Source organism: Rhagoletis pomonella, unplaced genomic scaffold (assembly GCF_013731165.1).
Source record: "Rhagoletis pomonella isolate Grant_MI unplaced genomic scaffold, Rhpom_1.0 Rhpom_scaffold_00694, whole genome shotgun sequence".
NCBI lineage: Eukaryota > Metazoa > Arthropoda > Insecta > Diptera > Tephritidae > Rhagoletis > Rhagoletis pomonella.
Genome location: NW_023459248.1, coordinates 22,526 through 39,019, shown reverse-complemented (window position 1 = coordinate 39,019; position 16,494 = coordinate 22,526). Strand labels below are relative to the sequence as shown.

Here is a 16,494-nt window from a genome sequence, read left to right as displayed (position 1 = left end):
CTACGAAAAAAATCCCTTTAAAACTGCGGCAGAACTCGTTAAAATGTATAACAAAAATATTTGTCGTAAGATTCGACTATGCGCCTTTGGATTCACCGAATCTCCCCGTTTACATAATCTGTTGTCAGAACCACGTTATTTTGGTGTTGTACACCGTAGAATTGAAATCGTCTAACATGATAAATGTATTGTTTAAAGAAGAAGTCTTTGGTCGCATCGTCTTTCTGTTCCGCCGAAGCTTGTTCGCAAACAAAGGAGATGTTGAAAAACCTCGATTTGATAGGGATTGCGGCGAGAAACTCCTTCACCGGGGTGATCGATGGTACACGTCGATGGATTCCCTCGCCCATCATGGAAGATGTCAGTGGCGGATCCAGCGGGGGAGGGGGGGGGGGGGCTTTTGGGGGTTAAACTACGTGTCAGTCAGTGGCGGACCCATGGGGGGTGTTTTAATACATAGACGCCATATTATACATACATATGTGCCATATTAAAACACCCCCCGACCGTGGGTCCGCCACTGACTGACACGTAGTTTAACCCCCGATACCCCCCGCTGGATCCGCCACTGGAAGATGTAGTAGACGTCGCAAGGGCATTTGGTTTGTAATGCCTGCTTTAGTATTCTCGGCGACACTAACCAACCGGGCAGACGCAACTTCTCAATTAAAGGTCCTGACACTCCAGAAGCATGTCCTCAAATGTTGGGCCTTTGTCTGTGTGCAGTGGCTGTCATCAAGAGAAGGGGGTGTCATACGAGGATTTTTTTTGCGTAACGAGGCTCAAAACAACGTGTGCAATGTATTCAATGAGATATTCTGGGGAAGAGGAATGCATTTGCTATTGAGTAACCATTTGGAGAAGGACTTGGCATTACTCGCTATATACAACTGACGTCGGCTGGCATAGATGAAAGTGACTGGCGTGTTTTATTGGAAATCGCTTAAACGATTACAGCGAGAAACGAGTGCCACCAGGTACCGCTGGCAGAGTTTCAGTGCGATAAGAATGAAAACTAAGTAACTCTTTTATTCCGACGTAATATTTGAAAATAAACCACCCAAACGTAAAATACCGCCTATGTATGTATGTATATAGTATATTGTTTAATTAATATACGTTTTTATTCCAGACTTGAATTCTTACTCACAAATTCATATTCAACTTATCATTTTTACATACAAAATCTATCAACGAGAAAACAGATTGACATTTTCAGAAGCTTTTAACCTACTAAATTACAAAAGCCTTTATATTTATATAGGAATATACCTATGTATTACTACTTAACGACCGAAGATGAATTTACTGCAGGAAGCGACCGACAGCCGCACAGACAACCAGTGTTAGTACAGCAAAAGTATTGGCAGTCGCACCGTTGCTCTTGCGTTTCAGCAAATAGTTCTTAAAGCTTGTTAGTCTAGTCGTGGCCCACGCTAAATTCTCCTCCGCCGTAGTCTCAGCCGCCACCAATGTTGACTGGGAACTGCCAAAATTGGACTTGTTCCTTTCATTAAACTCTTTCAAATTCTGAAGTTGGCTCTCAGTGGTAAAGCGTGCGGCTAGATTTGAAATTACTGTAGCAACTGTGGAATAGCTGCCCAATCTGTAAAATTAGAAGTTAAGTAGGCAGATTTTCCAGCATTGTATGAATGAAAATAAAAAACAATGTATATATAAATAGTACCTAGTATATGTTTAGAGAAGGAAAATACTTACGATTCAGCAAGTGCGTCATAGTTTTCAGTAACCAGTTTATAGACAGGTTCCACATTTTCATTGTTTTCAGTGTACAGGCTGCTTAGTGCGCTCGATTTATCCTGACGACGAATTTGATCGCCTACAATGGCCCAGAAGTATTTCTCAATGAGTTTACTATCCGTAACACATCCCAGTGTGCTAAGGATCAGCGTTTGCTCAGTTGCAGACGTGCTGGTCAAAAATTTGTTGAACAGTGTATCGTAATCGCTTTCATTACCGTAACGCAGAGCATTACAGTACACAGCTGAACGTATGTTCACAGGCACTGCTGTCGTATTGATTTTGGCAAAATGTTCTTTTGACTTTTGAATGCAATCTTCACGACCATACTTGCAGGACCAGGAGAGAATTTTTGCACGATTATAGATATCCAGTGAAGTATCATTACTGCGTGGCTCAAAACCGAGCTCTTCATAGGCTTTTGCGGTGAGTTCGAGAATGTACGAAGCGAAGCTTTCAGTGTCGCTGCCCAAACGAATGCCGATGTAAGAGAAGGCATTGAAGGCCGCAGTCCATGGCAGGTAATTAGTTTCGCTCTCCAAGTACTCGAGTACGTTAAGTGCCAATTCGTACTCGATAATATGAGCACGCGCCAAATTCAGCAGATCATCGACTATTTGCGCACGATTCAGCTGGTGGATATTACTGTAGTTTGCAGAGGTTAGGGCATGATGGATGGCATGCCAAGTAGTTTCATCGTAGTTAACGCGATAGTAGCCAGACTCTTGTACGTTAACAATGAGCCAATCTACGCTGTTCGGCAGATCCACATTTACATTTAATTTCGCGGCAGGGAGATACAATTTAGGCGTTGTGTCTTCGAAGTTGCTTTCTATGTTGGTCGTATATGAAATTGGGACGGTGTATAGTAAGTTAGGGTCTGATGTGCTCTGATCTCTCAGCAGGAAACGGGTCTGATTGATGAGGAAAGAACTCTTGTCACTAGACAACTTTACAGTGATGAGCGGGTAGCCCACTTGAGTGGTGAAGCTGTTGAATACGGCTTCTGAATACTGTTTTGTTTCAGCAGGCCAATAGTCTTGCCAAACCTCGAGAAGATAAGCAGGAACGGTATTATTGTATTTGCTAAGCGAGAAAAAATGAAATCTCAAATGAAAAACTGAACTGCATTATACAAGTTTTGATAAGACATACTATTTCGCCAAGTAAGTTTGCAACGATTTTCTGAAATTTTCTTCGCCTATAGCATATTTAACCATGCGGATAATGCTCGCACCCTTGTTGTATGAAATGCTGTTGAACATGCGACTCAAGTCCGAAGGCGTGTGAGTGTTTTCATCGCTCATTGGGTTGGTGCTATTGGTAGAGTCCATGCTCATTACCACTTGTAATTGATCGACTAAGAATTGTTGATCCAGCGACATGTGAGTTTCAACCTGCAGGATAAAAAACAAAACGAAATTCTTAACAATAAATAACTGCAGGCACAATATTCAATACGCACCATATGTGTGCCAAAGTATTGGAAGTAGCGTGCGAAGCCCTCATTCAACCATGTATAGCTCCACCAGTCGCATGTCACCAAATCACCGAACCACATATGGGTCTGCTCGTGAGCAACGACAGCGGCAATAGATTGCTGAGCACTTAGCGTTGTGGAGTTTGAGTCGTAAAGTAATGCGCGTTCTCTGTAGGTCAATAGACCCCAGTTTTCCATGGCACCGGCTGAAAAGTCGGGAATGGCAGCCATGTCCATTTTATCGTTGCCCATGCTATAATAATCAATGCCTAAGTAGTCACTCAATTTATCTAAAATTTCTTGACCAACAGTAAAACTGTATTCTGTCTGATCATAATATTCTTCGCGAGCAATTACGCCGAATTTGTCGTTTTTACGTTGCTTAAATTCGGAAACGATATATGCCAATAAATAGGTGGACATGCGTGGCGTTGGTGCGTACACGTCTTCCTCATAATCACTGCAATATTGGAAATTAAATTTCGTTAAATTAAAGCGAAAGCACTCACTGGACAAATTTAAGTATTGTATAACTCACGTAAAATTGTCTGTTCGTAAAATACGGGTATTGCCAAAAGAATTAAACGTTTTAGGGCGACGGATTGTCACGTCGAAGGTGGCCTTGAATTTCGGCTCGTCGAACGAGGGGAAGGCACGTCTCGCATGGTGCGTTTGGAATTGCGTAGAACCAATCCACCTGTAAGCAAAATAAGTTATTTATAAATGTGAAATTGGACGCATACCATGCAGAGGAATTTTTATAAATAGGGGCGGTGAAAAATAAAAGATTTTGTAAAAGTTAATGGGTTGTATTAGTTGAGCCGTATAAAACAGCGATGGGTAGAGAGAGCTTTTACTCTGCTCGCGCCTATACATAATGTACAGAAAGCTTAAGGAGCTTTGCCCGCGGGCAAGGCAGTGCCTATCAGTGATATGAAATAAATGCCAGAGAGAGCCTTTGACAATCACATAAAATATTAACTTACTTGGTATTATTATTGGCATCCACATAGGAGCTGCGGTAGAAACCATGCATATCATCATCCATGGTGCCATTATAGACAAAATGTAAAATATACGTTATGCCGGCTTGTATGGGCGTTGCCAATGTATATTGCAATTTGTCAGTTACATTATTCCATGTGCCCTCGCCCAAATTAATTTTAGTGAGGTTAGTTTCAGACCAATATTCGCGTGTTGTATAGTTTAGGTTTTTCGAATGTAAAATGAGTGTATTTGTATTTTCGGTTGAATTGATTTGGATTGTAACTTCACCATCAAATGTGAATCGTTTGCTGCCATCGCTTTCCTGCAGGTATGGCGTCAACTTCAGTGTGTAATTCCATGGACGAATCGTAAATGGTAAGCGATAGTCTTCGCCATCGGAAGCAACTGCTTTACCGGTTATTTCATTGAGTTCTTCGAAGGGGGCGGCGAGCGTGTGAACGTTTAAAAGTGCCACTACCGCGGCAATGAGGTACAGTTTGGACATTCTAAAAAAAAAATAATGAATAGATATAAATCAATGAATCAATACAGTTACTAAAAATCTGAAAATTAGGGGTTTCTAGCTGCACTTAAATTGACGATCATTAGTTTTTGGTAGCTTTTCTGTACTAATCATTTTTCTATTCATATATAAAGATAATATATGTATGTATTAGGGCTCTTTTCTCGCGGCTATTTTTTTCCCTACAACATCGAAATTTTGTGGGAAATAGCTATAAAAAAATCTCAGAAAATGTGAGCCCTCAATATTGATATTAAGTGCTCGACCAAGGCGTGCAAAGACTTCGCGTTTAAAATAAACGAACGCTTAGATTTGTTTTCTTCAAAATTCTACAGTTCAGAGGAATTTCATGGTATAAACTTGGTCAATGATAGGATTTCTTCAGAACTGAATGCACCAGCGAGGTAGTACGGGCCACTAAACCCATTTTTCATGCAATTTTTTGCCCCTATATCGTAAATAACAAGAACAACAACAAGAATAACAAGCGTTTTTTTTTTTTTGAAAAATTAGGAGGCGTTTATAGTTAATCATTGTAAATTCAGAGAACCATATTCTTGGAACCATTGCGAATATAGAGTTAAACGGAATATTCTATTTTTAGAACCCATCTGGGACTTAACTGTCATCATTGATGTTAATTGGAACTATGCAATTCGATGAAAAATTCTTCGGACCAACGACATACATAAGTGGAAATTGCAGATAGCTTGTATTTAATATAATACCTCGATATAGGGAACAGAGCACGCGAAGCAGTGCCTTTGTATGATTACTAGTATGACTTGGGAAATTGTTCGTCTAACTATTTTCTTTTTAGACGCCAAAATATTATACGACAAAACGGAATTCATTTATAAATTATTTAGTATAGTACGTGATGCTCCTTATGTTCAAAGGTATATACATGTGTATATACATATTTATGAAATATTTATTAGGTCTCTAATCGAATATACCATAAATTTGATTGAAATATTTACAAACGTCAGCATTTCATAATCATACGCTATAAACGTAGCTTTGATTATAGATTTTTATGATATGGAATTAAAGTTACAAACTGAAATGATCTTAGTCACAGCAGTAAATTAAGCACTTAACTTTAAGAGCGCTAACTTCGATAACCGGCATACTAACTGCTTTGGGTATCAAAAACTTAGTTAAGGGAAATTAATTTCTGAACACCAAGAACAATGTCGTAATTGTCTAGGCAAACTGTCTTCAGATTCGGCAGGAAACGCCATCCCAGAAGATTAAACCCCAGCCTGCTGTTGCTGGTACAATTTCTGCGAAGCAATAAAGACAACAAATAAGGCATTAAGGCAAAACAGAATACTTTGTTAAACCGAAATATCAGCAAACCAGGTGTTTCATGAGCCGAATCTAGCTAGGAATACTTGGAAATCCTGATGGAAACACTTTTCCAATGCTCCACGGAACCGATTGACCCGGCTTCAACAGTTTTTTGTTTTTAATAATTTTGGACACTTTTCGAATCACGACTAAACCCGATTTTTATAATCGAGCAAAGCGGGATTTCACGTAGTTTATCTCACCAGATTCTAAATATATATTTTATTGAAAATGGAACAAAGATTTTTTATTAGGGCAATTCATCTAAACGCATAAAAGCCTCATATCCACGTAAACCTCGTAAAATTGTTAAATTTTGTACGGAAATCCGGTTTATTTTCGAGGTTTACACAGTTACGAGGCAGTTACGCGTTTATATGAATACCCTGATTAATTTGATATCTGAATACAGGAAAATTTTCCACTGCAGGAAATTACTTAAAAAAAAAAAGAAAACCTGAACGAAAATCTTTCACGATAGGTTTTTAGTAAAGTCTATATTTTTTTTTTGTATTTTTAACAGACTTCACAAAAAGGAGAAGATTATCAATACGTAGGAATATTTTTTAAATTTATTTTTATTTCTATTTTTATTTTATGTATGTTACCGCATAACTTTGAACCACGCTAACCGAAATTTTGTTCTAAAAAAAGGGTGTTTGGGCGGATAAATTCTAAAGCTACTTGAGAAAACGATACTAAGATTAAAGTAAAGACATAAAATAATGGTATGTTTTCGTTTTGTGTTTATTGATCACCTCGGAGAGGGAGACCATAGTTCCCTTCCCTTGGCAATGTGCGGCGCGCTCCTGGCGCGATGGGATTACAGTCAGCTTGGCGAACGCTGGGAAAAAATACTGCAATGCAAAGTTGCGAGGTTCTTTCGGCCGAATGTTGATCGCAGGCGGTCAAGGAAGCCTCTCCTGCTGCCTAAGAGCCTACTCTCGATTATTTCAGCTGTACTGACTGAACATTGCCCCTTAGGAACCCACGCAGTGCGACTTAATATCGTCACGGATCCCTACAGTCGTAGCTGTAAGGTTTAAATAGAGTAGTCTCCTTAATAATAAATTGTTGCGATCCCGTACGATCGATGGAAATCGATCTCGTACTCGGTTCACTGACTATTGAGAGGGCAAAAAGAGAGTAAATAAGGTCCTCTCTCTGTCAGAAGCTACCAGTTACAGTTGGAAGATTTTTTGATGGTAAATTCTGGTAAATGTGTGTTTGGAAACCAAATTGTAAACAACAGAAAAGTGCATTCTGCTAATTCGTGTTGAAAAGTATTTAATTACTTGTTTAAGTGGATTCTAATAAATTTGAAAGCATTTTTGGTTATTTGCATGTGTGAGCTGAGTGTGTTTACATACGAAATCAGCAAAAATTTACAACCAAAATTTTGAGGTTATGTTGAAGTTGACAGAAGTTACCATTTTTTACTAGAAAGCGATTCCGTACTTTTCAATCTTACTCTCTCGCTCTGAGCGAATTTTTATTTTTTGACAGTTTTACTAGTTTTAGTCCGAAGAATACGGGATTGCACCTAATAATGAGGCCGAAAAATGTTTTTTTGTTTTTTGTTGTGGAAATGCTCTTGAATGCTATTGCCAGCTGCAATGCAAACATTATGCGACAAGTTTTGCAATAATACAATTTTTTTTGATAAGGTTTTAGGTATGAATTAATCCACAACCGGCTTGATTGGTAGGAAAAGAATCGGCAACGGCGGCTGTCCAATACTACACATTTTGCACATAAATTATACCGTAACTAGACACGAATAAAGGCGCAAGCTCAAAAGTTGACCGCGTAAAAAGACGCATAAGAAAAAGTCAGCGAAGGAAGACTCTAAAAAGTCAGCGAAGGAAGACTCTAAACATAGTTGACGGCGAAGAAAGACGCGTTAAAATATTTGACGGCGAAGAAAGACCCGTAAACTTACTTTCGCGATCGACTATATTTGCGGGTGTAGCAGCATGTAAATTCCCCAAAGCGTATTTAGGGAATGATGCTGAAGTGACAGTCCTTGGTCTTGGTCAGGTATAAATCTATGTTTACGCTTCTTTCTTCGTAAACAACTAGATTTCGCGTCTTTCTTCGCCAAAGTTTTCCTTAAGCGTCTTTTTTCGTAAACTTTTTTGGGCGCGTTTTTTTTTCGCCGTCAAAACTTTATAGCGCACCTTTATTCGTTTGTAGTGACAATACGCTCTTGAATCAAATTCACTATTTGTCACTATTGGCATATAAGTAAAATTTCCTTTTGTTTCGAAATTTTTTAATATGAATGTAAATATGTATGAACTTAAATTTCCCACATTTTCACTAAGTATTTCAATTCACCGCCTTTGTATCTATACACATCCTTTGAGTTGCTAACCTTATGATCTATGTATATGTTTTCACCAAACCTGCAGTTTGAGGTGGTTAAATGTCTTAAACTGGCATTTCAATATGACAGCAAAGACCTTTATAGTTAGGCCACTTAATCGCTTATCTGCTGTTTAAAACAAATTTTATTACAAATGATAAGGACAATTATCTCTATTGCTGACAAGAACCACGCTCTGTATGGATGTATGCACATATGTATTATCGTGAGCAATCATAGCCACTCGATATCAGCATACCAGCGTTGACTTCATTACTTTGCTTAGCTGATTGCGTGCAAAACCATTTTTTTTATTGCCCCTTATGCCCACCGGTTTAAATGCATAGGTTGTACAACGTACATACATACATACATACATACATAGATATTTAAAGTTTATTGAAATTGGAAAATGAGTGTGCACCATTAATAACTCATAGCTCGTAAGTATTTTGTTAGGTTTTGTGGTTTCTGGAAGATCGCAAAAAATACATACATAAAATAAAAAAGCGCTCATATTTAAGGGGCAAAAATTCTTCGAACTCATTCCAGCTGATTCGAGTTTATAAGCACAGACCGATGGTCAAAGAATTAGGTAGTGCTTTTCTGAGATAATAGGTATTTTGCCCGATATTACTATGGACACTCGCTATCGTTAATTTTAAGCATACAGTGTCATAAAGCTCATTCATTCATTTTGATACTTGTGTATATTTACATAAGCCGTCATCATCAAAACTTCTACGTCATAAAATCGAACGTCTTAGCCATCCAGAGCGTACTTTAATACTTAGTTGCATACTACTTAATTATCAAGTCCAAGTTAATAATTTTTAATACTTTTCAAATACTTTAATATACTCGTCATTTACTTTGAAGAGCTGCATGAATACTGTAAGAGGTGTTATTAGCAGGTTTTTTTTTTTTTTTGTATAAACATAAGTGCATTAGACCGTAACGGAAAAAAGTTCGGTAATTTTCTCTGCTAAAATGTTCATTGACCTCAAGTATACCGTTCTAGTACTTACCCATTTCTCAGTTCTCAGTTCTTACCACTCTTATATCAGTAAATCTAATCTCATCAAAAATCATAGAACTTCTCCTGTGGATGTATTTTGATTAAGAAAAAATGTTTTATTGACAAATGTAGGTGATGTTGTCACACAAAAGGAAGGGACCTACAGCTTTACGTCGACTCAGCACGTCGAATGTATTTTTATAAGAAACTTTTTTCATGGGAGAATACACTAGGAGGTTTGCCATTGCCTGACGAGGGGCGGCGACCGCGCTTTTAGAAACAACTTTTTCCTTTCTTTTGTTGTTGGTGTTAGTCGGAAACTGGGGTCGATCCCAAGCCCAGCGAAATGGTAGCGCCTACTTCTAACCACTACACCTCCGCGGACACCTAGGTTCGGTAGAAAAATAATTTTTAGAAATTGCTTTGAAAAATTTCTGTAGGCTGAGGGGTGTACGGTGAACTTTTTTTGCTTGTAAGATAGTGCGGTCTTATTTACATAGAATATTCAGCCGCCGCACATTACAAGATCTTCACACTCTATAGGGCAAAAGCAGTAATCGTGCTCTAAAATTAAGTCTAAATCTTTGCCACTGCAAGCACGCATTTTTTAGGCCTCAAGCCCTCACCGAGAATGAAAATATTTAGTGCTGGTATGTATTTAGTACCAGTATGAGGTGACGCAAAATTCTTTTTTGTTTTTCTATAACCGCCAATATGATTTCATCGCGTCACTAAAAACCCCCTAAGACTAATCTAGTGCAATTAATAGTGCATCAATTGATAATGGCAATTGATTTATTGACCGATTGTGTTATCACTTTTTTCGTGCAAAACTTTGAATTGCAATTATTGCACTTGCCGACAAATAGATTCCAAATGCAAACACAACATTTCGAGTTTTTATACCTTTCATAAAGTATGAAGTTGTATTATAAGCTTGGTCCGATATTTGTAAGTACCAGAGGGAGAAGAGATAGAACCGTAAAACAGCATACCGAAATGAACGTCGAGCTAAGTCGATTGATTCATGTCCGTCTGTCTGGCTGTGTGAACCCAAAAAAAATCCCTATAATAATATTTCCAAACTTTTCCACAAAAGCTAGAGGATTATCCTATATTTATAAGCCCCGAAACAGCATCTTTATTTGGCATATATTTTTCGATCTCTTGTGAAAGCAATACATAAATATTCAGTTGTAACGTCACGTAAACGGATAATTTTCGGACTCGAGCGCAATGTAGTGAATAGAATCCGGAACGAGCTGAATGGCAAAGCGTACCATTGAACTGTTCCACTTCCCTTCCATCTTTGAGAACTTCTTTACCTTACAACATTCTGCCTGGCAGCCTTCTCTCTGCACAAAATTTTAAATAAAACTTTCTTTCACACCACTGCACATTGTACAGGTAATAGTACCGGAAAAGAAATAGAAAGCCGTGGTTATTGGTTTTGGGATCTATGTACGTACACAAAGTTTGAAATTCTAGAGTAAAATGTAAAAAAATGACCATTTAATGACTAATAGCAACGACAGATGGCAACGTTGATCCACATTAACGTTGCAATTGATCTGATCAAAATTGTGCCTTGACAGGCGGCAGTAATGCGGATTAACGAACCGCGAGGTCGTAGGCTCGAGTCCCACGGCCAGTAAAATATTCATTTAATTTTTTTTTCGATTCAACTTGTATATTTCTAAAAGTTTTTTCAGTTAGTTGTTTTTGATTTTTTTAGTAAAATTGAACTCCAAAAATTTAAAGTAACTAATAATAAAATAAAAAATGTGAAATAAAATAAAACTAACGAAAAGAAAGCAAAGTTAAATTAAATTAAATCAAATAAAACTAAAAAAAATAAAACAAATAATAAACACAAAAAATTTGTTGGCAATCGCTCCAACCGAGGATCGGATCTGGGACCTGCAGAACTAACTAACTAGCTAGCATGGACATCCATCTTGTCGTCGGTAATGCAGTGACCATACCATTTCAAATAAGTTCATTTTCAATTTGATTTGGATTCCTATCTGAGGGCCGGTTGTAGGTAGAAGATCCGCTTAAATACAACGACTGCTTTATCGATCACATGTTGTATGCATGATGTCGAAAACGTCGGTAATGATGTTTAACCGGGAAAGTAGTGATAACCAGACATTGAAAAACCGGCCCTAAATCAGTATGGCAACTGTGTTGCCATGCAGTGCCTTGCCATCCTGCTTTTCTCCCATGAGGACTAGCATGGTAAAAAATGTTGCCTTTTCATTGCCCAGTTTTTATTGATTGTGCTGAGAGGGCAATGAAAAGGTAACGTTTTTCAGTAGAAGCGAAAACAGCATTATATATAAAGGGAAAAGATTTTATTTGAAGCAGCTATAATTAGAAATATACATATATGTATTTAGCAAAAACTGAAAAAATTTTTAAACAACATTTTTTTCCGATAACGCCGTATTGAATTCGCCATTTTGAATTTCAAAAATCGACATCAGAATTAAAATTATTGAAATTAAAAACCCTCCTTATATATAAGTTTTTGGTGAAAAATAAAAAATTATAAAATTTGGTCGCCAATTTATGACTAGATTCGAAATCAGCGACCTCGAAAACTCCCCATTTATGTATATCAGTTTGTCGTGAAAACGAAAAAATTATAAAAGTGGTTCGCCATATTGGATCCGCTATTTTAAATGCCAAAATTCTTACATGATTAGAGTGGCCCAAACAATTTTTTTCCGAGATAGGGTTTGGGGCACCTTCAAAAATTTTTCCTCTTGCCAAACGAGGTGCTAGTACCAAACTTTACGTTTCTAAGTATAAATTTATAGGATGCTCATGATTCTCATATTTTATACTAGAAGTATTTTTTTGCATATATTAATCAAACCACTAGTTAAGCAACTTAAGAAAATTTCAAATTTAAACTCTCTAAAAAAATATCAGAACCTTCAATTGTCACGGCAACCAGTTTCACAGCTATCCAGTAGCGCATTTCAAGGCTATTGAGCACCATGTATTGGTTACAGTGGAAAATTTAAATTGTTATAGATATTATAAATATGGGGGATGACATTTTTTCCCCCACACAAAAATTGGACCACTCTAGTGGTGATGTTTAGATGTACTTTGCACTTGCACTGCTCCTAAAGCAGTTCTGTAATACCTTATAGAGCAATAAATTTATTGTCTAAAGTTTAATTGCCCTGCACAAAATGGGACTAATCCGGAAGGGTATAAAAAGCGACTACTCAATTTTAAAATATGAAAATAAATATTTGCGCTAGCTGCGATTCGACCGGGGTTAACAGTTTTGTTAAGCGAATACTCTCTCTTTGTGCCAACGCCGCACATAAAATTTCATTGAGTAGGTATGTCATTAAATCGTTAATAGTACCCGTTAGCGATAAGTCGGGGATTGATAATTGATCTTCAATTATATACGTAAGGGATGAGTCGAGACTAATTGATCTCCAATTATACCCGCATGAGACTAGTTGCGACTAATTTATGCGATTGAGAGTAGTATCGGAAGAAGCTCATTAGAGATTAGTCTCACAATTTTTTGCAGGGTGGTTTCTTTCCAGATACATATATACATATGTCGTGTGGCCATATATTTAATCCCTTTGACATAAAGAATTGTAATTTATGAATGAGACAAATTGCTTGCAGTAACTATTCGCGCTTACGTATGTATGCTATATACAGTAGGGTGACTCAAGGCATACGAAGAAAATATTTGATGCTTTTTTGTGAAATTCGATTGGCATATACTCCATTTTTTGAGGAAATAACGCAAATATATAGTTTTATTACTTACTTATCGAAGAGTGAATTTATAGTAAAAACTTGTACTGGAAATATTATACCAGATCGTGCATAGCACTTACTAAATGTTTTAAGACCGGGGTAGATTTCTGTAAAAAGGCGATCTGAGAGCTGGTTGCTGATATTCACAGCACACTTGAGTTATACAGGAAATACTTCTTTAATGCTTCCCGTGAACACGACGACTCGCACCCTCCATTCGATGATGATAAAATTTGAGTTCCGTTTCTCGAAAATTACGAAATTCGAGTAGAAGAGGAGGCGTTGGTCTGTCAGCTGAGCGATGGCGATGAGCTGTAAAATATGGTGGGACTAAAGCATGCTTGCCGATTGGAATTGAGTGTACTCTGTAAAGTTGTGTAAGTTGTAAATTCCTTACACACCTTATTTAATTATCGCCATAAGGCCTGAATTGAATATCTCTGCCTCAGCAATACTCCCACTGCATCAGAATTGGGAAGGACCTCTACGAGCCGTTTAATATACATAAAACAGTGAGAAGATTATAGAGCTGCAGTACTGAACCGTTCAGGTAGCACTTCCTTTAAAAACGTACAATCGCTAGAGTATAGCCATGACATCGATATTATCAGTCTCAAAAGGAGGGACGCTTATTTTTCTGCCTCGAACTAACAGTATAGGCGGGGTCTGTTGGTGAACTAGGACAAAGCGAATGAGTCAAATTGCGCGATGCACAGAGTGACTTCTATCGATGGCACTATCGATAGTATCGATGGCACTATCGATAGCATCGATGGTTTTTGACTATCGAAATCATCGATGGTTTTATAATCACTATCAATAGTTTTCACTCATACATACATTATTCAGTAACATACATATTTCAGAGCGCAGGTGCTGCTTGGAGCCAAAAATCGTTGATAAACTTTTGTTCCTTAACAAAAATATCGACATATTTTAGCAATTCTGATCTCAATTTCAATAAAAGTTGTTATATTTAACTTTTGGACTTTTTCAATCAAAACTATCGATAGTGTCGACATTTTCGATAGTATCAAACCTATCGATGGTTGTGACTGTCGGATGTGACAGTGTCCAGAAATCAATTTATAATCTTACTGAAACCCAAAAATATTTTAGTTGATTTTCTATGTTTTTTGAGAAACCTCTCTTTGTGGAAGTGTGTGATTTTGTGTAAAGTTTTAATAATGGATCACATTTATAGTGGTATTTTTTGCATCTACCCAACTAAAATAAACTTGCAGTATTTCTGATATTGTGACAATTGGATTAGAAAATTAAAAAAAAATGTAAGCTGCACGTAGGGCTGAAAGGGATATGCATAACAAGGAAGGATGTATTTACTCCCTACATGTGTACATTAGGGTGGTCCAAAAATGTATGGGAGAAAAGTAAAATCGGAAATTTAATGCTCTCACCCCTAGGATTGTTCTATACCGAAAAAAGTTTACCCCTGTTTTTTTATTTTAAAATCAAAATATATTTAGAGGTCGCTCAAAGCGCTCAAAGTTTCCCATGTATTTTGTATGGGGAAAAAATACTTTTCGTAGAAATGGCATAGAATCCATGAAAATCAAAATTTTTCAATCTGAAAACTCTGCTTCTCGTCAGAGGACTTCAGAGAATAATGCCCAATTGTTTATTTAAACGTTTTTTAATTTAAACTCTTTTTTCTTTTTTTCTTTTGTATATTTCTGTTTGTATATTTGATTTTTTTTTGGGATATTTCGGATACCCTTAACCCTTAACCCTTAACTTATGTACACTGTACATACATGCACTTATACATATAATTATATAAATTTTGCAGAGATTTGGCGAAACTGTACCTGCTGAGACACATTATAGGGCATAAAAGAAATCCATGTCGTAAGTAACCATTCACATTTCTAAGAATCGGCTTATATATGTGTTAAAATTGGTCACGTGTGGCAAATAACACAAATATTATTTCTTTAATAACTAGATTGGGATACTAGTTGTTATCAATATTTCCGATAAGGAATTATAAATTATTATTATTAGATATTATTGGCAAACGTGTCGATGTTGCATTAATTTCACAATCAGGTAAAAATCGCAAGCGAACTATGTAGCTGTAATAAAAATATCAGAAGATAATAAAGGGTAAGTCTTTATTACCTTTGCTACAGAGATAAGCCAATTTGTCGTTTTCGAGTGGCGGAATAGTAAAATTTTCAACTATCGCATAACGAAAATGTTTTATAAAATTACCCGGTGTACATATTTACTATTAATTATTATGTATTAACAGCGGCACATATAATTTTCTAGTAGGATTTTTCGGAACGTGCTACCAAAAGGGTAGAAACAGAGGGGGAAGGAACAGGACGATGACCGTGCTCACCACGAAGCTTCACACGCGAAAGCTCAACGGGAGTGTGGAAGAAATGCGAGCCGACGTGCTCCAGAGCAGCAGGTGTTAAGTTGATTCTACCGCCCCATCCTCCGTGGACCTGTTGCACTAAGGGTCATCGATGATATTCAGTCTTACTTCAGTCGTATCTATTACGCAATGATCAGTTAGAACTCCCACCAGTAGTGAGAGATATAACTTGCTGAGTCTCAAGAGCTTCCTTGGCCGCCCCCGATCTGCACGTGGCTGAATGGATTTAGTCACCTTACATGCCAAGGTCTTCGCTTACCGCACGCTAAGCCGATTTATCGCCCCTCTGTCCAGAAGTAGACCGCATAAGGTCAGAGGAGCACCCAGACTTCCTCTTACCGGGAACAATTCGTCAAGGGTTCCCTGCCTTGCCAGCTCATCGACCATGCAGTTATCCGAAATTTCGCTATGAGCCGAAACCCAAATGAGTTTAATAGCGTAATTACCCGATGCAGTCGATAAGAAAGTCGAACAATCGCTAACCGTTTCAAACGAACCAACAAGGACCTAAGAGCCTTGATAGCTGCTTGGCTGTCGGAATAGATTTTAACCTCTTTAAAATGTGTTACACTAGAGAACAACCAACCTGAAGCCTCCTCTTTTGCAGATACCTAAATATGTTTACAGAACCCACAGGTGGTTAAAGATCCTCTCGGACCCACAAGCGGCGTGCAGTGGCCTCTTCGAATCGGCAGTAACTCGAAGCTTTTTAGAATAAAGGTGTGCCCATAGCTCGAGGCGAACATAAAGCCCACCCCTCTTAGAGCTGAGAAGTTTGCGTAAAAGG

General features: G+C 37.7%; 1 protein-coding gene across 1 annotated transcript; it reads right to left on the bottom strand.

Moving 5' to 3' along the window:
- Window positions 1–1,085: 1,085 nt before the first annotated feature.
- Window positions 1,086–8,591, bottom strand: LOC118751428 (membrane alanyl aminopeptidase-like). The gene is made up of 7 exons (XM_036486253.1): window positions 8,485–8,591; window positions 4,228–4,734; window positions 3,780–3,938; window positions 3,227–3,701; window positions 2,917–3,158; window positions 1,720–2,847; window positions 1,086–1,606 (listed from the first exon to the last, which is right to left on the bottom strand). The coding sequence occupies exons 2-7, from the start codon at window positions 4,731–4,733 to the stop codon at window positions 1,306–1,308; spliced, it is 2,811 nt and encodes a 936-aa protein (XP_036342146.1). The 5' UTR covers window position 4,734; window positions 8,485–8,591; the 3' UTR covers window positions 1,086–1,305.
- Between the last annotated feature and the right edge of the window lie 7,903 nt (window positions 8,592–16,494).